The sequence below is a fragment of the Centrocercus urophasianus genome, unplaced genomic scaffold (genome assembly GCF_019232065.1).
Source record: "Centrocercus urophasianus isolate 14NV4802_14NV808 unplaced genomic scaffold, USGS_Curo_1.0 seq_18, whole genome shotgun sequence".
In the NCBI taxonomy this organism is placed as follows: domain Eukaryota; kingdom Metazoa; phylum Chordata; class Aves; order Galliformes; family Phasianidae; genus Centrocercus; species Centrocercus urophasianus.
The window spans coordinates 11,501,212-11,525,203 of record NW_024884733.1 but is presented as its reverse complement, the minus strand read 5'-3'; the positions used below and the strand labels follow the sequence as shown (position 1 = coordinate 11,525,203).

Genomic DNA, 23,992 nt, shown 5'->3' with positions numbered 1-23,992 from the left:
CATGAGCCTCGATTCTGTCTTGCTGAGTGCAAGATCAAATATCTTTTTAACTATCCATTTTACTGAGGAAATAACTGGATATCTGATGTCAATGTAGGATTCGCAGGATTTCTCAGATGATAATCCCAATGCCTGTGATGATGTGAGTATGCTTTCTCTAATATATTTTCCTCACAACTCTATTCATATAGATGAGAAAATACTGCACTATGAGATGCAGTCTTGTGAACAGATTTACTGGAGGGAATATTTAGTCTTCACATGGATAGCTGCTTTAGCAGCTGCATATTTTCTTACTGAAAACCTGTGCTTACTGATGCATTTTGTACTTTTAAATGCATTTACCTTGATGAAATGAATAAAACAATTTCCATTGCTTTGCACAGATGTTTTTTTTTTTCCCAAAATGTAAGGATACACTTTACACTAATTAAACAACTATAAAAATAATTATAAATTCCATAGACAAGTTTTGAATACATATCTTGAAAGACGGAAAAGAGATGAAGAGACAACATGATTTTCACTTTCTATTATTACCAATTTAAGTTTAGTACTAAATTATTTTAAGTCTGTACACAACATTAGAAAGAATTGAATTTCTGTGAGCTTGCTGTATTTAAATAATTGATCTTTCTATTTTCCAGAATGACACTACATATAGCGCTAATAGTCGGGTAAGGGTTTTTCTTCACTTATGGTGTTGTTATTCTTTTGATTGAGGACAGTGTTAGTAACTGATCACTTCTAGTTTGGATCTATGTGTCTCTACTTGTAGTGAACGATTAATTAACTTTATGAAGGGTATTATAAAAACAATCAAGGAGTGAGATTGTTTGATGTTATATTTCTCTGTACTCAATTCCTTCTGTTAGTTCTCAGGGCTGCTGCACAATCTTCTAAAACTGCACAATACTTGTAAGAATGTACACTAGAGTTTTTATTAGGCCCTTCAGGATATAGGCCATTCAGTACTTTGGCTGGATAGTTATTTTGGAATTAACTATCTGTATATGCGAGACATGTCGCTGTCTCAATCTTTTGCCACTAGTTTTAATTTAAACTTGCATATATGATAGTCTTCTGGGATACTCCTTCTGTCTTGACTGTTCCTTCTGTCCTGCAAGCAGGAATAGTGACTTAAGTGGATAGATTGACCAAGCAATTATTTCATGCCTTCCGTTCATAGAAACTCATTTTTTCCTTTTTTAAAACTGCCATCTAAAGAAATCTTCTGTCATCATCTACTTTCCTTCTCTTCAATTGTCAGCCGTATGCTCAACCGCTTCAGTCTTTTCCCTATTTTTCCTTTCTATTACATTAGTAATTTCTGATTTTGTTGCTGTTCAGGCAAATATACTCAAAACTGGAATTGCTCTTTGCTTTCCTGTGAACTTGTTGTATGGAATCTGCTTCTTTAGCAGGGGCAATGAACTAGTTTATCTCCAAAGTCACTTCCAACCCCTACAATTCTGTGATTCGTCAAATATACTGAATTCAGTGGAGGGGGGACATGATGCCACACTAAAAACAGACTTTTCTATCTCACTGTTTATTAGGCGTGCATTATGGTGCAGCTAGGTCTGAATTGAAACTGGTTGCAGAGCAAGAAATACACAGATGAGCTTTGCATTCCTATTTTTACAGTACAATGATTTTGGAAGATAAATGATGTTTTCCTCTCTTGCTCCAAAGCTAATCTACGAATGTTGAAGTTATTTGAAAATAAAACTATCTGATACAAATATTTACCACTGTATCATCTATTGAAAATGAGGCCAACCAAAATGTCGTTTTCAAGGAAGACGTTTTCCTTTCCCTAAATATGTTATTTTTGACATTTTTAGATAGAATCTTACAGAAAGTACTTTGTGGGGATATCTCCATCTATAAAACAGTAAATAGCTTCTGATTTCATTGCAGAGCTCTAGCTGTGTGAAGAGGAAAGTTGTTGTCAGAGTAAGTAACCCTTTTCTTCCACTACTTTGCAGGATTATTATCCAAATTATGCCTAATTTGTCATAATTATCCCTATTTTTTTCCCAAATTGTGTTTGTGTTTGACCTAATTAATGTTCTTGTGTTTAAAGATAAACTAAAATAAAAGAGCTTGTCCATTTGCTCTTTTTGGATGTCTTATTTTAAGGTGTGTGTGTGTACATGCCTATCATACATATAATATGAAAAAAATACCTGGCATGGAAACTTGTTATGAGATACAGGGCAACTCAAATTTCTGTCCTTCAAGAAGCACATACAGAATTCCTCCGACCTATGATTAGTTGAAATTAATGAGTTTTGCAAATAGAGGGCAGTCAAGACATAGCTGAAGATATAATAATGAAGTAAAAACATAGTGCTTGGAAATTTGTTGTGCTTTCTGTTATATGAAGGACATACAGATACAGTATTATATATCTTCCAGTCGTATTGCAGTAGTCTATAAAAATTGAGCAAATTATCTTTTATAATGAGGCATTTCTACTCAATATGTGCATTAATGATCTGGAGTAATTATAAATAATGAGTACAGGAAAAAAAAAGGCTTATGGCTAGGCTCTTAATATCAAATGTCTCTCTTCTTACAGGATACGTCACATGTTTTAAGCAGAAGAGATTATGATGTCCAGGTAACCATACTCATTACTTTTTATGAACTACTGCTGGTGTTACAGCTACTTTAGTGTACATACTAGAAGAAGCATAAAAATTCAGCTTTTCTAACAGATTATTCTGTTTAGAGCTAGGTAGTTCTTTTCCAGTAGAACTGTGTATTTTACTTTATTACCCTCACTGAAAAATGAGTAATTTCTCATTACTTTACAGAATGAATCCTCTACTTCAAACAACAGCCACACTAATTACCAGGTAATAACACAGTGTCCACTGCGTCATCTTATTGCAGGAATCTTCCTCATAAATTATATTTCAATTTCTGAAAATTGATTTCCACTAATTTATCTGTATTTGGCAATTTTTTTCCATACTGTTAGAATTTTACAGAAATGAATAATGATAAAGGGCCCAGAATATAACACCTTCTGTGTTCCTGCACTTAATAAATAATAAATCCTTATGCAAAATAAAAAGTTTCAAAATCTGATTTTTAGAAACAAAAACTAGTGAAGGATAATGGTCAGATATATATTCATGTTCTATCTGGAATTTGGTAACAAGATACATGTTGTGACTTCTGTTGCAAAAGTCTTCATGTTTTGTAGTGCTACCTATCAGTTTCTTGGAGGTCTGTACTCCCACTATGCCCAGCACTAAATAGATACAACATTAGCATAGTCCTTTGTTTCAAAGAGTTTAAGTTGATAATACTAAGATCCATGAGTTCCAATGAGTAGTACTTCTTTTTCATTAGTTTCCCTGGCATCCATTTGGTATGTATTTTACCCAGTCACTAAATAATTTATTTGTGAAATTTAATTGAGAAACATTAATTTAAATGTGAAAATTTACATTTTTATAATGTTCCAAAGTTCTGAATGGATAATTTTGTTTAATGTGGGGAAGTCATACAAAGGTTGTGGCCTTACATATCACTGCAGTATTTTTAAGTCATTGAATTCTTTTCCTAGACATACTTTAGATCTGATGAAATGCTTCTATAAAAATGATTGTTTTCTTCACAGGGTGGATCGTTCATTGCAACTGGTGGTGGATCAAGTGGTCAGGTTAGATATTTCTCTATTGTTATCTGGTGTTGTCCAGATAGCTTCTTGGTAATTTAACTAATTAAACTCAGGAGTCAAAGCTTAAGTGCACTAATTTTGCAATGGAACTTTGGTTATGTTACAGATGAAATTGTAAATTAAATGACACTGTTCAGATTACATTTATTTGAAATGGCTCCATGAAATTGCTTTTTAACACTTCAAATTTCACACATGGCTTATCAGTAAATGAATGTTGGTACTCTTGACTTCCCAGATTGCTCTCTCTTGATGAAGCATCTAAAATTGAGACAGCACTGAGAGATGTCATGTCAGTTTAACTTCTAAAGCTAACATTAAGTATCTAAAACTATGCTGCCCTCTTATTCTTTTCAGTTGTAGGAAAGTCACAGCTACTTTGCAGTCCTCTGATCATTCTTCCTCTAAATATAGTTTGGCATATGAAGTAAGGCATCATTTCAAATTTCCATACATCAGCAACAGTTTCATTGTTTTTATTTATAGGGTGGTTGCATTTGTCCTGATGGAAGCAGTGGTGTTAGACAGGTGATTCTTTTTCCTTAATTTATACTTACATCTACATAATAGAATATTTTAAATTGATCATCTTGTAATTATGGACACAGGTAAAACCAATTATTGATAATTTCCTAAGTATAGATAGAATTATATACAATGAAATGTAACTTTTGTTATAAATGTGGCTTTTACTTTAAGTATGTAATTACCATTTGGCCACTAGCTTTCTTTATCTGTACTTTGTAATACAAATGCTGTCTGTTGACTGCTACATGCAAATTTTACATTACTGTCAAAAAACCATGCCAGTATGTCCCATAGTAACCACAAGAATTAATCGCATTCAGATTAGATTCCTTGTACTTCTCACTTATCTAATAAAATATTGTGGAAAAAATGTCAAAAATTGATAAATATTTTAAATGTTCATCTCTTAAATCAATATTTGAAGCATTTCTTTCTCATAAAGAGAATCACTGCAACTTCACGTTCAGTGGCACTTGTCTCTCAGGCAGTGCCTCTGCGTCAGGAAAAGACTAGGAATTTAACCTAGGAATTAAATGGATATTATGGCTGAACTGGTTTCATAGTGCAGGTGAAGGTTCTTTGTCAGTGAAGTGTACTTTCAGCTCTTGTTCTCCAAATACAAGTGGAGCAGTATAAAACAAGTATTAAAAGGCAAAGAATAGGCACATTTTAATGAATTTTTAAAATGAGATTTGTTAAGGTTTAAATGTAAATACTTTTTTTTTTTTTTTTTTTTTTTTTTTTTTCTCCAAGGGAAATAATGGTTTTTCTTATGTGGACTAGAAAATTTGTCATGCTGCAGTTATCCCACTTCTTCTCCATAGTTTTTCTAAAGACAACAACTCAGTCTACAAATTCTCTGAGGAAGCAGCCCAACCATAATTTTCTTGTCTGTTCAGCACATGAAGCAAATGTATAAATAATAATAGATACAATGTACTGGTAAATAGTGTTTGTCATTTAAGTGGTGAGCTGAAAAATCTGATCAATATTCTGTTTACACTTCGGAAGCTAAATATATTAGCAAATACCAAAGACATGGTCAGGGCCATGATCTGTAACAGTGTAAAGTCTACCAGACATAACATACTGTTCTACAGGTAGAAAGACTTAGATGAAAAGGTATTACTTTTTGCAGGTCATTTAACCTGAAAAGACCCAGGAACAGGTTTCTTCATTACTAATGAAAATTATCAGCCTTCTTTTTTAATAATTGCAGAAATGTTCCTTTGGAGAGAAAATATTTTGGAAGAAGAGAAACCAAGAATTAGACTCATTTACTTGAATGTCTGTTTGCAATAAAAATAACTTGTCTTTTTTTTGTTTTTGTTATTTTCCCTTCAGGGAGCCCCTGGTTCTTCATACAGCACATATTCTGGTAACCAGGTAAACATTCAGATTAAGCATCCGATTCAGAAGCTTCATATCAAACCTTTCCAAAAGCAGTAGCAAATATTAACCAGTACCCATTCTGTCCTCTTCTGCACAGGGGGGATCTTCCTTCTACCATGGAGGATCCTATGGACAGGTAGTTGTTCATCTACCCTTGTTAGGAAAACCCAGATACCCATTATTCTGATTTCTAGTCTACCAGTACCATGGGAGCTGCAGAATATCGTAATCACAGACTGGACAGGCTAAGTTACATCAACCCTAAAGCACCTAGCAGTGTGAAGTTTGACAGAATAATATGCAATACAGAATAGTATGCACAGTTTCTTGCAGAAATCATATTTTATTAGGTTGCGAAAATTGCTGCCAGAAGATTTCTTCTATTTTAATAATATTGATCTTAATTTTCATTTAGATACTAAAGATTAACTCAAAACTAGGAGAAAGGGTATAAAATGAAAATCAGGTGCATTCATCTTACCTGCAAGAAAATAGCTGGTCTGTTGTTTTCCTTTCAGGGAGGCCCAGGTTATTCCCACAGCTCTTATTCTGGAAACCAGGTAAATATTCTGGTTGCTGTACCAGCATGGGAGAAGTCTAAGCATCTTTACTGATCAGACATTTAAAGTATAAAACAATAACTTAATGTTTTGTGTACAGGGAGGGTCTTCCTACTCTCCTGGTGGATCTTACGGACAGGTAAGATTTTTTCCTCTCTTGTAAAGTCAACACAGACTCCAGTATCTTCATTCCTAAGCTCCCCATGTGTAGAGACTGTTAGGAAACACCCTACTTAATTTCTAACAAATTAATCAACCATAATGTAAACTACAACATGAAGTCTGCCAGGGCAAACAAAAACAAAAACAACAACAGAAACAAAACTAAATTGTGTTTAGAAATTCCTAAGAGTTGTCTCATTTTGCTGAGAATATTATTGCTATAAAGTTTCTTGTTCTTTAACAATTTTATCCTAAATTGAAGATCAGGTACATTTATTTGTAGCATCCTATTTGCAAGAAAATAGGTGGTCCATACTTTCTTTTCAGAGATTCCCAAGTTCTTCACACAGTGCATATTCTGGTAACCAGGTAAACATTCAGATTAAGCACCCCATCCGTCTGAGACCTTTCTGGAAGGAGTAGACAAACATAAACTAGTAACGCATTCTGTCCTCTTCTGCACAGGGGGGATCTTCCTTCTACCATGGAGGATTCTATGGACAGGTAGTTGTTCATCTACCCTTGTTAGGAAAACCCAGATACCCATTATTCTGATTTCTAGTCTACCAGTACCATGGGAGCTGCAAAATATTGTATTCACAGACCGGACAATAGTCTTTTAGAGAGGCTAAGTTACATCAACCCTAAAGCACCTAGCAGTGTGAAGTTTGACAGAATAATATGCAATACAGAATAGTATGCACAGTTTCTTGCAGAAATCATATTTTATTAGGTTGCGAAAATTGCTGCCAGAAGATTTCTTCTATTTTAATAATATTGATCTTAATTTTCATTTAGATACTAAAGATTAACTCAAAACTAGGAGAAAGGGTATAAAATGAAAATCAGGTGCATTCATCTTACCTGCAAGAAAATAGCTGGTCTGTTGTTTTCCTTTCAGGGAGGCCCAGGTTATTCCCACAGCTCTTATTCTGGAAACCAGGTAAATATTCTGGTTGCTGTACCAGCATGGGAGAAGTCTAAGCATCTTTACTGATCAGACATTTAAAGTATAAAACAATAACTTAATGTTTTGTGTACAGGGAGGGTCTTCCTACTCTCCTGATGGATCTTACGGACAGGTAAGATTTCTTCCTCTCTTGTAAAGTCATAGAATTGCAGAATTGGAAGGGACTAAAAGAGATCATGGAGTCCTACTGTCCAGTCAGCACAGACTTCCATAAGTCTGAGATTAAAAAGATTGCACTTTCTATTTTCTGTTCAGGGAGGTTCTTCTGTCAGTGATAACGGAAGTGAATCCTATGGTCAGGTAAATCCTCTTTTTTTTTTTTTTTTTTTTAATATATTATATATATATTCTATATTTTGGCTCTCATATTTTAACAAAGATATATTTTTTTTAAGGAGTGAAATTACATGTACTCTATATCCTGGAAGTTTACAGGAGAGTATGCAAAAAGTGAGGTGCTTCCAATGATTGCAGCTTGATCACAACAAAACTAACTTTAACTTTGCATATGACAGAGGATTTGGAACTGGATGACCTTTAATGTTCCTTCCAGCCCAAGCCATTCTGTGAACTTTGAGTTATCAGCCAGATGAAAGTCTCTGCCAAATTGGAAATACAGTTAGTTCTAAGAATTTGCTAAATTAGTATGTTAAAATTAGTTTCTTACAGGGATATATGACTGAGTTGCTCAATATGCATTCTGAGAACTCAGTAAGTATTTGTAGATTTTAAATCTCCCCAGAAAAAGATGCCTGCAGTTGTATGCTTCTACAATGAAATCTCTGTTTGCAATATGAAAATGATTTGTGTTATCTGAGCAGGATGGATCTTCCGCATATGGTGGCATTGGACCTTATGGTCAGGTAAATATAATTTATTTTATGCATCAAAAGCTGAAGGTTGGTTGCTGGTTCTTACGTGTACTGCCTTCTGTATTTCAATTATTTTTAGTGGTGACCGTCTGATACTTTCTGTTTCTCTTTTACTTTGATTTACTTATCTACAACACCTAATATTTTCAATAATGGAGGGAAGGTGGTGCACTATATGCTATATGCACTCTCCTCCTTAATATGCTACTGTCAGTCCTCTTATTAGTACTTTTTTTTTGTCTTAATGTTTTTGCATCAGCTCATTCAAAGGAAAAAGTAATTTGTGAATTTACTTGACACACCTTATTGTGCAGAAGCCCAAGGGGAATGGACATACTGTTTATAAGTCTGTATTTATTGATGTGGACTTTATTATAAAACCATTTCATAGGGACTACTTTTTTTTTTTTTGGTAAGCAATACGTTTTAACCACCCAAAGACATGTAAAATCATTTATTTAAAAATAAGACATAATCTAGGAGTTTTTCTTGAAAAGACTTTTTTATTGCTATTTATATTGTAGATCCTACAAACAAATCGTAGAAAATGAGTTTTTTGAATGTAAAGAATAGTTTATTTCACAAATCAACTTTATCTAAAATGTTTCCTGAAAGAGAACATATTGACAAGAAAGTTTTATTCTGTTCTTGTATGCGTGTGTTATTGTTGTTTCTTAACCTTCTCTGTTTAAGCAGTAGGTAAAGTAGTATATCTTTTAATTTTCTTTTAATGTGTTTCTACTATTTTGCAGGATTCACCTGCCATGGGAGTTAGTGAATCTGATTACAGTGTAAGCAATCCTACTCAAGTAAATTAATCTAAAAATTTACTGCCTTTTGAATTCACTAGGTGCTTATGTGGACCTTTACCTATCTCATAACCTTCAAGAGTTCTTTTACAGCATATTCTAATAATCTGTGTTGATTAGTAAGTTTCTGTAAGAACTTCTTGAAATAATTGTTGTCTCTATAGATTATTTAGAATTCCATTTTCTTTTATGTCTTTTTCTTATTTTAAAGTATGTTAAGGACTTGACACATGAACTTTACAACAGTTCTGATTTGTAACAATCATACATTTTTTTTTATATTGCTTATTAGAAGTAGCATGTGCTAGGGAACCTCTTTTCCTTTATTTCATGTTTTCGGACAAAGTTCCACATTAGTATATGCTCACAATATACAAAACAACCAAAAACAATGGATTATAATAAGACCTCATTTCTTTATTACTCTGTATTGAATATCTAACTGAGAAAAAATAAATGCCACTCCCAGAATTGAACAGACAGTGAAAGAATGCTGCTTATCCTACAGCCTCCAAATTTAACTGTCCCAACAAGTCACACAAACAAAGCAGTAGTTTTCATCACCTTCTACGTAAACAAAACTGAAGTATTTGCATGAAAAATCTGGATTCTAATATTTTACAGGATTCCACCTCGCCATCTTACAACCGTCAGAGTGAACGGGTAAGCACTTCTTCATGTTACCGTATTCTCTGCCCCAATGCTTTTAAGGACTGGCAAGTACTGGCTACTTGAATGCAGCTTGTGTGGAAGCTGATATAGCAGTCTTCAGACAAAGTCCTCAAGCTAAGGCACAGAGGGAATGAGGCTAGGGCTGAAGTGGCTAAGGACTATGAAAAATCCCAGCCAATGGCTGAGGTGTACTCTTCAATCTCAGACTCACCACTACAAACACCATGCCACAATTTACTTGTTCAGGTTCCTGTGCATTTTTGCTCATGGTCTTGCTGCAAAAGGCTTCCATACTATAGCATGTCCAGTATTTATTCTATGCAAAACCCTGTGCTTTCTCGTGCTTCATGCTGTTTTATGAGGACTTCCATTTTCCTCCCATTTTTACCTGGCACTCATTTTATTAATTCATATGAGAATTTAGTGACTGGGAAATGATTTTGATGGATGTACAAGAAATTGTCATTATGCCAAAAATATCTTGTCACCAAAAGACCATTTAACAACAGGGACAAAGAGACATGTGCTGTTCTATGCAGAAAGAAATTTTTCTTTTTCTTGAGCAGTCCATGAGAGAAAATTAAGGAATGTGGAGACATAAGAAAGAACATTCAGCTTCCATCATGATCTTTCCATAATAGAAAAGAAAGGAAGTCTTGGTTTTTTTTCATGTACTTTCAATACATTTTTCCAGGATTTTTATTCCCCTGGAGGCAGCCAGTCAGGTGGACATGTAAGCATCTATTTTATTCATTATTTGCAGTTCCCTCCCCAAGTGGCAGTTCTATTAAAAGTGATCCTGACAAGTAAATTATGCCTATTTGTCTACTTCTAGAATTTCTCATGACATCTGTAATCATATCTTGTGAAAGAAATGATAAATTTTATGAAAAACTATTTTATAAAAATGTGTATACAAGTATTCAGCAACACAGTCTTGTTTTCTAGAAGCCATTATAAACAGAAATAAATAGAGTCTATTTTTGCAGGGATTATCTTCTCAAGGTGGTGGCTATTCTGGTGGACAGGTAAATACTAACATTCTGTATTTTTCACTTGAAGTATCTGTTGCACACACACATAGAAAGATTATTCTGCATTACAGAAAATTTTTTTATGAGGAATATTTTTTTGTGTGTGTGTTTAAATACTTCTTCCTTGTATAGCTTTATATATAAATCCAAGTGTAAGCAGTGTGTTCAAAATGCTAACATGGAATGAATGGCATTCTAATGTTAAGAAACAAATGAAAGTAATAAATATTATTTATAATGTGCATCTTTAACATAGAAAGTAAATATTCTTATTTTTTTCAGGGCTCGTTCTCATCAGGAACCAACCAGTATGGTGGGCAGGTGGGAAATTTATTTTTTTTTAATCTCCCCCAGTACATGTTTCAAGAAAATATTGTAGAATTGATAATGCCCAATTTTTTGTACTTTTTTTTTTTTTTTTTCTGTAGACAAGAGTAGATTCATAATCTTATAGATTATTTCAAACACAGTTTGTAGAGTAAAAGATAATATATTTCGGTCAAACAGACAAGTCAAACTTAAAGATGATCGTATAAATAAAAATATAACCATTTTACAGGGTTCACCTTCAAGAGGCAGCCAATCTGGTGGACAGGTATGCTTTATGTTCTCAACACCATTCAGCCCTGCTAGTATTACAGGCACTCTCACTTTAGCTTCTGTAGCTTTGCTTCACAAGAAGTGCTTTTCCTCACCGCTGTCCTTCTTGCCCACAGCCTAAGTAGCATGCTGTTCTCCTCTGACGTGTCACTCAGAGATCCCAGAGGCTCAGAGTAGCCATCTGTCTGAATATCAGTTGTCTTTATCTTCATACCCTCTTCATCCATGTTGCATTTGAGACACCGAATGGCAAACCTCAGCCATGTCTTATTTTTATCAGATTAGAAAGCGTCTTGCAGGCCTCCACTGAAAGTAATCCTTAGTGTTTTCCATAACATCTGTAGCATGTATGAGTTCTGCATGTATTCCAGCTACTTTAGCTTCTTTTAGGGGAGGGTAATAACCAACAATTTTTCTGTAGCACTCAAACTTTTTCATTTCCCTTTTGATGAGTTCAGTTCATAAGGTAATGATTGTTGATAACAAATTTAAAGATAAAATTAGAAAGTTTTACCCCATCAGAGCAGTAAGTGCAGGAAAAGTTGCAGACAATGAAAAGAATAAAAATAGATTATGTTCTAGAAAGCACTTGAGCAGATATGAATGTAACTTTATTGTTTGCATAACTGGATTTGCAGAAATAACTTGAATTATAACCAGAGTCCATTTTGGTACTGTTCTTGAGAACTTAAAATATTTTCTGCATTCTTTACAGGGTGGATGTGATTGCTCTGGTGTAAGTTCTGTAAGTGTTATTTGTTTATTGTATGTTTTTTTATTTTTTTTTATTGTTATGTTTTTATACGTACATGTATGTGTAAGAGAATGTTTATATGATTTGGAAAATTATCTGTAGGCCTATTTATTTCTAAGTTATTTAATTATCTATTTGAATGTACTGTTCAAATTTATATTCATTATTCCTTTGGTAACAGTATGCATCACTGACATGATAGAGTCTGTTTCTTATGCTGAGATTTCACATGTCTACAGCTGACAGCATGATGTATTCTGTGAAAAATGGCTGTCTATTGCTATGAAAGTATTTATAGAAATGTATATATACTTCTCCAAAATAAATAAAGGTAGTTTATATACCTTTATTTATTTTGTTTATATTTATATAGTATAAATAAATAAATAAATAAAGGTAGTAATGATTTTCCTCTAGAGTATTTGAAATCTGTTAAATACAGTAATATATGGTTTTCAAAGCAAGTAGTATGTGGTCAATCATCCTGCTGTATATAAAGGACATTTGCACAGTTTGGGTAGAATTCTTGTTTTCTAGGTAATCAGTCATGGGTAGATACGAAGCAATTCTTTGTGATTTACAGTCTTACAGGCCGCAGAAAGACTATTGGCCATCTTGGCAAATTACTGAAAGTGGAATTTAAGTGTAACTCAAGTTCAGATTGTCGTGTTCTTTCTTTAAAGGAACACAGAAGAGACATTCTAAGGTTTTGTTTCATTTTTTGTTTGATCAAAGACAGGGGCTAACTTTTTCTGTTGTTGCTTTTGTTGTTTTATTTTTCTCCTCCCCTACAGAGCGGATCATCTTCCTCACTCAGAAGTAATTCCTCTTCTAATGTAAGCAGTATTCATCAGCCTTTTAAGGGTACCCTGCGTTTGTTTTGTCAGTATAATAGTAGAGAGATTAAAAAGAGTTAGCATTGAATAGTCATACACTTCTAAAAAATAACCCACTTTAGTTACTATAAAAAAATATACACAGGACATTTTTGCATCTCAGCTTGTTTTTCAATCTGAAATAGTATTCATTCAAGCAGAAGTCTTTGAATGAAAAACGTTTGGCAGAAACACAGGTACATGTCAATATAATTATGTATTTAGGGAATCAGTATTACTGCCTTCTTCGAAATCATGTCAAATCATGTCTTATGGACACAGATTTTTGTTTGTATTCCTTTTTCGTCACTCAGTGCAAGAAAAAGATTAGCATTTCATAAGTCAGCAATTTCTTGATGTTAACCTCCTCGTACAAATGAGAACTCTTTTACAGGAGAGACCTGTTTAAGAATCTTCAGAATCTGTTCTGTTCCTCATGCTTTAGAAAGTCACACCAGTACATTACTGGCTCCATATGCATGGCACTTAAAGGAGAAAAAGCACTTGGATCTTTCTGTACCTAGCACTGAAATCTGTGTCATTATTTTCAGACTGCTAGTTGATATAAAGCCAGATTAGACTCAGCTACATGAGTGTACCATACAGAATTAATACTGTGTGATAAATAAAACTAGCCTTATGCTTTCTTGCAAGAAGGAAGAATGTGTATATGTCTACAGTCAGAAAGTAATTCTTACCCTTCATATTATTGATGGTAAGATGTGTTTTCTATGGAACTACCTGTTGGGTCTGAGGCATTTTTATACTGACTTGGCCATCTTCAGGTGTCAGTCCTGAATCAGGGATTGTGTATAAGGAACGAGGGAACATAGTGGCTACATATCAACAAGTACTGCAGATTTATGGAAACGGGTCTACAGAGTGGAATAGCGATTGCTCAGAAACTGATGTTCACATGTCTCAGGAAGTTAGATCTGATCCAATGAACCCAAATGTCAGTTTACTTTTGGAAGGCAACCCTAGAGAATGTGCTGAAATTTAGTGTTATCTGAACAGCATCCAATTTATTGCCTCTGAGTACTCTTCCTGATGCAATCAAAATTGTAGGAACTAGAAAATATCAGGAATATTGTGTCAGAGTTGCACTCCTGATCCAGACTACAATGTATAGATGTTCCCAGTACCTCAGCAGGGAAAAGTGGCTTATGTGTACTTAAAATAGAGCTTAGATCTCCCCGGAATGTATGTTGCAGTCTATCTCAGAATGTTGTCTCTTAGTATCTTCTTTACAGTGCAGTTGGAAAGCCATTTTTGCAGACTAAGGATTCCTTATTAAGTATACATTATTGATAAGTGCTTAGCATGATGTACTAGCCACAAAACTGTCTCATTCCTTAGTGAGCTTAATAGATCTTGTGGAAAAGCAGCAGTACTCAAAATACAACTCTGCAAGAATGGATATTAAAAGATTTTTGCGAGTATGTTGTTTTAGCATGTTCACTAATTTTAAACTGAAAGGCAAAAGCTACCTATCTTCCAGTCAGATTCTTTGAAGGAAAATAACTGATTTTTTTCAAAGGGACTGTGGAGGCAGCCATTCTGGTGGATAGGGGCACATAAAATTCTAGATGTATTAGAAAGATGTATGTACTACTGTCCTTCAAGAAGCCTTCCTTCAAAAAACTTCTGTTATGGAAAAATAACTGATTTATTTTTCTCAGGACACATCTTATTCTGGAGGAAGCCGTTACAGTAGCTATGTAAGTAATCGTTTTGAAAGAAGAGCCAGCTTGCCAGTTTGAAGAAGCTTTGGTTTTGATGTGGGAACTTTGTTTGAAGAACAAAAACTCAGTTAATGAAATTTGTCATTGAGTTTGATATGTCAAATAGTTGCCTTTAATTTTGTGGAACTTGCCTACTGTAGCTAATACAAAAAAAAAAAAAAAACAGATGTGGTAAATAATGAATGGAAATACAGCATTTTAGATCTCAAGTCAACTTTCTTTCATTAAGAAAAACAAAAGATAAATCCATTCTTCCCTCTTCAAGGAGATTTCTTGCTGTCTGACGTGTCAATAAAATTACTTGATTTGATTTTCAGAGATCCCTTAATTAGCCAACCCTTTCTTGCTAACTTTGGCCTTGACATCCAGGTTTCCAAATAAATAAATGCCACTCTCCCAGAAGTGAGCAAAGATGGACCTTGAAGGAATGCTGCTTTATCCTACAGCCTCCAAATTTAACTGTCCCAACAAGTCACACAAAGCAGTAGTTTTCATTGCTTTCTGCTTAGACAAAATTGAAATATTTACCATGAAATATCTGGATTCTAATATTTTACAGGATTCCACCTCGCCATCTTACAACCGTCAGAATGAACGGGTAAGCACTTCTTCATGTTACTGTGTTCTCTGCCCCAATGCTTTTAAGGACTGACAAATACTGGCCACTTCAATTACAGCTTGTGTGGAAGCTGATATGGCAGCTTTCAATGTAGGGTAGAAAGTCCTCAAGCTAAGGCACAGAGGGAATGAGACTATGGCTGAAGTGTTTGAGTACCGTGAAGAATCCTAACTGATGGCTAAAGTGTACTACTTGAATCTCTGACTCAAAATTACAAGCACAGTGACATGGAAGAGGTGAGGATAATACTGACAATGATAATTAGCAGTGACATATGGTGATTTACCAGAAATAAAGAATTTGATTCGTGGAAAAAAAAAAAAGCCTGAAAAACAGAAAACAACCCATGTCAAGGCAAAAAAAGCTTTGTTTGTGGAGCCATGCTTTTTGGCTTGGTGGTAAAGAAACTTGATTTAGGCTGAATAATATTTTGTTTTACTCTACACTATCTGCAGGTAGAATTTCATTTGGATATGTGATTTTTCTCCAGTCGATTATCTTTCATCAGGTTAGCACTTGCCTCAGAGGTATGTAGGGGCATGTGCTAGATTATGCGCAAATAATTTTTTGTTGTTTCTCTTTGAGAGAAATGGGGAATCTGGAGCAGCAGAGTAGAAAATAACTTTCATCATGATATTTACAAAGACATTGAAGTCTCCTTATTGTAGCTGGGTAGCAATAGATCAAGTGCTGTCAGGATTACAATGACATCATATTGTATAGTTATCAAGGAAAACAGAAGCTCTTAAAATACAAGAGTAACAAACAGTATGAGTTGGCAATTCAATGTTTCCTGAAGTGATAGCATGAGCCTTGAAATCTAGTAATTAAAGTATGCTGAAAGTCTTGCTAGTTGTCTTTACTCTTATCTTGCTATCTTGCTCCTGTTGAGAATCATGTTTTAATTTAAGAAATCCTACAGCAGATAACTCATGTCTTTGGCATTTTTTTACAGGAGTCATATTCTTCTGGAGCTAGTCAATATGGTGGACAAGTAAGCTCTTACTTTCAATATTTCTGTATGATATGTATTTTACCAATATTTTACTCTAATGGAGTAAAACATTATCAAGATAAATATCTCAGTTTAGTGTTGGGAAGGCCTTATAGTGATGTATTCTCTGTAGTGTACTAAAAGAAGACAAAATGCGAAGTTTATTCTGTGAAGATTACAAAAAAAACCCACAATGAAATAATAAAATACTGATATTTTTGCTTCTGATATCCATCAATCATCTATGCCATGTGAAACAGAAAAAAAAGATTTTTAATATTTTTCCAGGGATCACCATCTTATGGAAGCAGCCATTATGGTGGACAAGTAAGCATTAATAGTCCCCTTAAATATTTTTTACCTATGCATAACTTCAGTGCATTGATTGTCTACCCACCTGTCTACCTTAACCTAATGTAAGTTAGTCTTAAGTAAACCATTATTTTAGCATTGTGGTTGCTACCATGATTAAACAAAATAAGCTTAGATTAAGATATTTAAGATTAAGAAGGAATAGAGAGTAAATCATGTGGTTGACTCAGTTGGCTCCTGACACTTGCAGAACTAGGTCACAAAATTGTGTGTGAATACAGTTCCTTGGGGTAATGTGTCACATCTCTCTGGAATAAGTTAGTACTTCATAAGGCTGATGAAAAATGTTTAAAGCCTCACGATATGGATAAAAAGAAGTTTCAGTTTCTTTTTTGTTGATGTTCAGGGTTCACCTTACTCAGGAGGCAGCCAGTATGGAGGACAGGTGAGAAAAAATACAAAAACTGTGACGAGCCAGTAATTCCATTGTGTCACCTTAAATACACTTTTAGCCTTGTTCTACCTTCTGATTTACTCTCCTCATTCTAGAACCTACTTGTCTTCTGCTACTGTCGTGGTTCCTTAGGTCTCTAATAGTAAGGAGCGGCTCAAAGTGGGTTATATTTCTCCTCTACCTCAACCAATGAAATACCTCACTTCTCTCAGAGCTGAGAGAGAGCTGGCATCAGAGGAGTGATGTGCTTCAGGAAGGGAACAGAGGGGCAGGCTAAGTGTTGTTAAGGGAAGGTGGTCTATGCTCTTACAGGGTGAAAGAGGATTGAGAGGGATCCTAGTGTTGTCTTGTGGTGTAGCCTTTCTTATACAGCAAAATCCTCATCAAACTGGCACTTGGCTTCTGCAAATATTTCTTGTCAGATTTATTGGAAAGGGAATTAGAAGATAAAAAATTTTCAGCCAAGTAATTTCCCTCAAAATGCAGCTATGTATAGAATAATAACAGCTCATGGTCACCTGTGCTATCAGTGTTATAGAAGATTCATACATTACAGACAGACCCTAATTCACATAGGACCCAAAAAATAATATGATGATTGCTTTTCTATAATTTTTCATTGTACAACAGAGAAAGAAAGTAGCCTTTCTTTCAAAAATTCTCAAAGAGCCCTTTTGATAGAAATAATTGGTTTCTTTGTGTCAGGGTCCATATTCCTCAGGTGGCAGCCAGTATGGAGGACAGGTGAGAACTGTTTTTCCTACATGTGGATTGTTGTTCAGTTGTTCATCTTTCTCTCTTCTTTTCTGTGGAAAAACAAGGTCCTTCGTAAAGGCTTGGCTTAAAGCAAGGCACTGTTCATGCAGAACGCGTGAATGTGACACCTTCTGTGACAGCCCATGCGGGAAAATGAAACACACAAATCTGCCCTGAGCAGTGAGTCACTTGCATATGGGCCATGCACAGTTGCCTGAAGCTGCTTTAATTTACACTTTCTTGTCCTGATTTAAACTGCGTAGCAATTTTAAACAATAAGTCAATATTTTAAAATAGCTGTAAAGAAAGAATTCTTATTCCAGTGGTGTTCAAATCCATGGAGAACAAATAAAATTGCATTTTTCAATAACAGGCAATACATTTAAGAACATGCAATAAATACAAATGCTTTCCTGTTTCTTTATGGTATGGCTCCAACAGGAACTGTCTATTGCAGTGTAGCAGACAAGTTGAACATACCTTCATAGTATTTGCAATTTGGTAAGCAGTTCAATAAGAAAACTGACTGTTCTGTACTTTTTTTTGAGTGGGGAATTAAAACAACATTTTGAGACAAAGTAGCTTTAAGCCAAATTAAGTAAAGACTGTGAAGAATAGATCTGTGTGAAATGTCATGATATGAGAGAATGCTTTAGGGGTCTGCTTTGCTGTAGTAGAAATGCTTCCTTAAGCTGATTTGTTCAAATGATAATTTTTTATTATAATTTTTAAACAGAAGTGATTTAAAAGATGAAGGACCAGTTACGATAAGTGAGAATGTTATTCAGTAACACAGAAATAATTTGTTTCTTTTTTTTTTTTAAATTCCAGGGCTCACCTTCAAGAGGCAGCCAATCTGGTGGACAGGTATGCTTTATGTTCTCAACACCATTCAGCCCTGCTAGTATTACAGGCACTCTCACTTTAGCTTCTGTAGCTTTGCTTCACAAGAAGTGCTTTTCCTCACCGCTGTCCTTCTTGCCCACAGCCTAAGTAGCATGCTGTTCTCCTCTGACGTGTCACTCAGAGATCCCAGAGGCTCAGAGTCTGAATGTCTGAATGTCAGTTGTCTTTACCTTCATACCCTCTTCATCCATGTTGCATTTGAGACACCGAATGGCAAACCTCAGCCATGTCTTATTTTTATCAGATTAGAAAGCGTCTTGCAGGCCTCCACTGAAAGTAATCCTTAGTGTTTTCCATAACATCTGTAGCATGTATGAGTTCTGCATGTATTCCAGCTACTTCAGCTTCTTTTAGGGGAGGGAAACAACCAATTATTTTTCTGTAGCGCTGCTCAGAATTTTTTTACTCACAATTTTGGTGTGATTTTTATTATAAACTTAAACAACAACTTGGAGTAAATTAAAACAAACAAACAAAAAACCATCAATCAGCAAGCGCACAGTTTGCCTGAAGGGACAACAGACAGAAAAAGAGGCTAATTTTCAGGGGGTGTAGTGTGAGTCTGTTTTAAGTTAATTTTCTTGCAATAGCAAAATAAATGTTTGACTTAATTCAGAATCTTCTTACGTTCATATAATTTCTAGAAAATAAGTTTGTTTGTTTTGTGTGTAATACAGGGTGGATGTCATTGTCCTGGTGGGAGCCCGGTAAGTATTCTTTGTCTTTCTATAACTTTCTGAGTAATGTGTAACTAGGAAGTTCCCAAGGAACTACCTTTCTTCAATTAACTTTTTCCAGGAATTTATGCAAGTGCAACCTGTTTAAAAAATTAGAGTTATTGTCATGTTTCTGTTCACTTAGTACTTGGAAGTTGGACTAGATGGCTTTCAGAGATCCCTTCCAACTCAAAGGATGCTATGATTCTATATTTGCCATACTTCTGTAAATATTAAAAAATAAAACAACACACCTGCTTTGTTGAAATTTAAGCTGACCATGATTCAGTTATCTTTTGTCAAAATTTATTCCCTTTCTCACATTATGAAATCAAACAAGAACATGCCATGATTATACCGAGTATTAGAATTGTTGAAAACAGTGCATAAACTGTCAGCTTATTTCTTTTTGCAAGCAATATGAAAGAATAAGGACTAGCTGAAATGAAATCCTTTACTTGTTTGATCAGCAAAGTAGAAAAGTATGCTAGTAAGCAGTGCAAATAACTTCCTCGGTATGCTAGGTCAAGATGTTCTCCTATGGTTTTACTCTACCTGAAACTGAATTTTTAATGAAGTAACTATTGCTGTTTTTCATGAAATAAAGGGCTCTTTTGGAGGAAGCAACTACCATGGTGGACAGGTAAGTAAGCATTTTTGTTTGTTTGTTTCACACTGGTACAGATTAGATAAGTAAGTGTGGGTCAGTTTTGCAACGTTTGCCCAGAAGCAATTGAATACTGAGCTTAGTCACAGAAATAGGAACAGTGCTTTCCATAAAGTGTATCTGGCTTTTTATTAAATCAGTCCCTTTACATTTCTGTTATATTTTTTTATAAATATCTGTTGACTTGATTGAAAACAAAATTTTAGTAGTAGGCAAAACTGTAGTTTTAGAAGCCTGCTTACTTTGAAAAAGTAATTGAAATAATATTTCACAGGGTTCATCTCTTTGCATAAACCATTAATATGGTGTGTTGATTAAAGAGCTATTTGCCCCTCCGTTAATGACTATGTAATGTTCTTCTGGTTAATTGGTGCTGTAAATGTTTGTTAGATTAGGTTTAACTTTTTGGTGCCAGGTAGTATTAAAAAGAAAAGAAAAAAAAAAAGCCTAACAAAAGGTGTGAGTTTCACATTTCTTTTACAGGGTTCTTCTTATTCTGGAAGCAGTCAGTATGGAGGACAGGCAAGCAACTCCTCTTTCAAAATGTTCTTCCTACCTGTTACTTATTAAATGAAAAATATTATGCTGTGCATTTAACTGCCAGAAAGTTTTTCAGTCAGTCATTTTATGCTCACTAGGTGTCTGAAAGCAGGGACTGTTAGTAACAAACATGAAATAGTGCTGATAAGCTTTAATGAAAAGTAACTCTATAGATTGCAATTTCAGTTGTTTAATTCTGGAGTGCTACTTTAAGTGATAATTTAAATATCCATTTTCATGTTTCATTTTCACATGGCTATAGCACCAAATTCAAAAGCTATTTTCTGTGTTATTTTTCAATTGTATTAATTGGTAGTAATTTTTGCATTTGTTTAGATTTAATACACAGAAATATGATGCAAAACAGACCAATATATGTTGCTTTAAAAATAGAAATTTGTGTGTGTTCCCCATAATAATAATACTTTGCTCATCTTCAGCTGCAATTCAAATCTCTTACTGTAAGCATCTCCTTATATATCTTTTGTGGCTTAGTAGTTTGTCACAGAATGAGAAGTTTTACTGCCCCAAATAGGCATCCATTATATTTGTTAGCTACCTAATAAGAAATTGGAATATATTTTCCATTGATGCTACTGTGATTCCAAAGTTTCATCCAATGATACTAAAAAATAGTCCAATTTCATTTTTCTTCTTCATTGCTTATTTGAAATAATTAGGAAAAAAATCCACACAAAGATCTCTGAGTGCACACCTCACCCAGGAGAGATTCACAGATAAAATAGAATTTCTCTTCCCTTGCGAAGAACCATGCAGAAGGATGCTTTATGTCCAGATATTTCTCAAAGACTAGTCTTAGCAGATCTTTGTGATTGCCAAATGTACTACTTTCAGCTGTTCAGCAATATAGAAGAATTATGTCAGAAGTGATTCATTGCATCTTCTTAGATTAATACACTTTCCACATTCCTGCTGTTATCCCAGTCACAAGGTCTTTCTGTGATGTTTCATTCTATGCAGCAGAAAAGAGTAACCATTGTTATTCTGCAAATACTTAAGTTTCCTCTGGTTTTGTGGTTTTTTTTTCTTCTCTTCTTAATAGGGATCTTCTTACTCAGGAAGCAGCCAGTATGGTGGGCAGGTAAGTGAATTCTCTTCCCATCACTCCTAATGCTTTTTGTTTACCGTCTGAGTCAGTTATTTGATGCTGAAATCTGTATTCGTTTTCCTGAGCCTTTGAGGTAAATGGATATAAAAAATTTGATTAAAGTAGTTTAAGCAAGTTGAATAAAGTAATTGGTTAGAATCAATTGATTGCTCCTCTGTGTAAAGCATTTCTTTCAAGCAGTGTTTCAAAACACTGCTTTCTTGATTCAGAATTATATATTGCAGTTGTTTTGATGTGTAGTGGAGAGCTGTTGCTTTAAGTATCCCAATTACATTTTGTTCAAACAGCAGTCAAATTAGTTTGTGCTAAGTATGGCACACGTCTGAATGGCCTGAAGATGGTGATTAAATGTTTTGGATTCTAATAAAAGGTGTTTTATTTTTTTCTTACAGGGCTCATCATATTCTGGAGGCCGACAACATGGTAAACCAGTAAGTAAAAACTTGTCAAGTTTGCCTTATATTTTTCTCATAAGAAAAGTATTTAGTCATCATTTTACTCTGTAAGTGGACTTCTTCTGTCATTCTCTAAATTTCTTTTTTAGTAATTACAGAATGAGATCTTTAGTTTTAATAAGACACTTCTTCAGAACAGTTATTTCTGTTTAAATTCAGCAATCTTTGAATTCATTCAGTAAACTTTGTGTTCACTTCTTCAATTATTTCATATGCATTTGTCTTTGTAAGTATTCCTGCCTTTCTTGGAGAAAAGTATTTTCTTTTTGAAGGTCATAATAGTTGCTACTTTATTACATGTATATTCATATTTTCATTTTAAGCTTTTCAACCACTTAATTTAGATCTTGTCGTTGTGTAGTGGGAGATGCAAAGAGTTAGCTTTTCTTATAGAAAGTAAGATACATCCACCTGTTGGTTAACAAGGGGACACAACAGCTCCATTTTATTCCACCTGAATCACAAAGGGGAGACATTTTGTGTACCATATGAGATGGCATTTCTTACAAGTCAGTGGTTGTGAGATTTTTTGTTGGCAGTTTTATTCAAATAAGCAGAACTGCTTCACCAGAAAACTTGTTAAGACCCTTGCAGAATATCTAGCTTTTCAGTATTCACTTTTTTTTTCCAGTTAGATTCCTTCTTGAAGCTTTCTTTAAGCAGAAGAGTCTAGGCGGACTGCCAGTGTTCTGGGATATTTGTAAACTTTGAGCACTACTATCTTGCTTCTGTAAAGAGAGAAAAAAAAAATGTTTTCTCTTCTAAAACTGCCTTTCAAGGGTCTGCATGAGAACTGGAGCACAATGCTAATGTTAAATGCCTGAGAAAACCAGATAATAAATTAAAATTGGAAAATATTGTTTAATCTTGAACCTTAGGATGAAGATGTTTTCATTCTTCCCTCTAGCAAAGATATCTCTGTACTTGTTTGAATAAATTTGATTGGATAATTTTATTACAAATGATATATTTCAATATTAGGGTAACTATTTCAGTTTCAAATTGTGTAGTTCAGCCAGAATTATGCATTGCTTTGCAAATCATCTGAAACTGCTAATAGAATTAAAAAAAGGGTAGCTGTACTGATATGATACCATTCACTTAAAAAAAGCTGCAAGGAAAAATGTAAAATGAAAATCAGTTTCAAAACTAGGGCATTTTCAAGGCTAATGTGTGTTCTTCAAACACAGCTCATGAGGAGTCTATTACAATAGAACTAAATGGCTTATTATTATTACTTTACAGGGATTCTCAGGAAGCACTTATTCTGGAAAGCAGGTAAGAAAGCTTTCATCACAGCGTTTTGTTATTTTCTTGGTAAACAAAGAACCTAATAGATAGATGGTTCATAGAGCAATTTATGAGTGCTTTGGTATGCAGATAACATTGTATATTAGCTCCTTCTGTATTAAACAATATTTAAACAAGCTGCTGTGAAAAATATGGCCTTAACTTGGGAAAACTATTTGAGTATCTGTTATATTCTCAGTCTGAATCTGTCTTGCTTTACGTTGTGATTTGTGGCCCCATTACATTTTGCTGGCCTCCAATTTTAAATTCCTGTTCTCTAAGTAGATTTTGTAGGCCCTGCTCTGTTAATCCTTCACTGTTGTTTTTATTTTATTTTTTTAATAAACCAGATTCTTGAGTCTTGCAATGACATTCCACTTATTCCTCCCCCGCACTTTTTAATTTCAAGTATAAGACAGGATGAAGAGAATGTGTAACTACAGTGTGTACTTTACCTGTCTAAACCTACTGCCTTCTTAAA

At 34.4% G+C, this 23,992-nt stretch overlaps 1 protein-coding gene across 1 annotated transcript in view; it reads left to right on the top strand.

Moving 5' to 3' along the window:
* The window catches only part of LOC122160671 (hornerin-like), a 42,277-nt gene that overhangs the window by 16,827 nt on the left and 1,458 nt on the right, over positions 1 to 23,992 (top strand). Inside the window, exons 31-66 of the mRNA XM_042819453.1 lie at positions 98 to 142; positions 648 to 677; positions 1,924 to 1,959; positions 2,588 to 2,629; positions 2,826 to 2,867; positions 3,641 to 3,682; positions 4,187 to 4,228; positions 5,573 to 5,614; positions 5,718 to 5,756; positions 6,139 to 6,180; positions 6,281 to 6,319; positions 7,244 to 7,285; positions 7,386 to 7,424; positions 7,568 to 7,612; positions 8,134 to 8,175; positions 8,937 to 8,975; positions 9,618 to 9,656; positions 10,360 to 10,398; positions 10,655 to 10,693; positions 10,982 to 11,020; positions 11,259 to 11,294; positions 12,015 to 12,044; positions 12,848 to 12,889; positions 14,611 to 14,649; positions 15,233 to 15,271; positions 16,248 to 16,286; positions 16,575 to 16,613; positions 17,005 to 17,043; positions 17,758 to 17,796; positions 18,640 to 18,675; positions 19,392 to 19,421; positions 20,038 to 20,073; positions 20,581 to 20,619; positions 21,701 to 21,739; positions 22,159 to 22,197; positions 23,467 to 23,499. Coding sequence (XP_042675387.1) covers positions 98 to 142; positions 648 to 677; positions 1,924 to 1,959; positions 2,588 to 2,629; positions 2,826 to 2,867; positions 3,641 to 3,682; positions 4,187 to 4,228; positions 5,573 to 5,614; positions 5,718 to 5,756; positions 6,139 to 6,180; positions 6,281 to 6,319; positions 7,244 to 7,285; positions 7,386 to 7,424; positions 7,568 to 7,612; positions 8,134 to 8,175; positions 8,937 to 8,975; positions 9,618 to 9,656; positions 10,360 to 10,398; positions 10,655 to 10,693; positions 10,982 to 11,020; positions 11,259 to 11,294; positions 12,015 to 12,044; positions 12,848 to 12,889; positions 14,611 to 14,649; positions 15,233 to 15,271; positions 16,248 to 16,286; positions 16,575 to 16,613; positions 17,005 to 17,043; positions 17,758 to 17,796; positions 18,640 to 18,675; positions 19,392 to 19,421; positions 20,038 to 20,073; positions 20,581 to 20,619; positions 21,701 to 21,739; positions 22,159 to 22,197; positions 23,467 to 23,499 — 1,398 coding nt within the window. The remainder of the gene's footprint in view (positions 1 to 97; positions 143 to 647; positions 678 to 1,923; positions 1,960 to 2,587; positions 2,630 to 2,825; positions 2,868 to 3,640; positions 3,683 to 4,186; positions 4,229 to 5,572; positions 5,615 to 5,717; positions 5,757 to 6,138; positions 6,181 to 6,280; positions 6,320 to 7,243; positions 7,286 to 7,385; positions 7,425 to 7,567; positions 7,613 to 8,133; positions 8,176 to 8,936; positions 8,976 to 9,617; positions 9,657 to 10,359; positions 10,399 to 10,654; positions 10,694 to 10,981; positions 11,021 to 11,258; positions 11,295 to 12,014; positions 12,045 to 12,847; positions 12,890 to 14,610; positions 14,650 to 15,232; positions 15,272 to 16,247; positions 16,287 to 16,574; positions 16,614 to 17,004; positions 17,044 to 17,757; positions 17,797 to 18,639; positions 18,676 to 19,391; positions 19,422 to 20,037; positions 20,074 to 20,580; positions 20,620 to 21,700; positions 21,740 to 22,158; positions 22,198 to 23,466; positions 23,500 to 23,992) is intronic.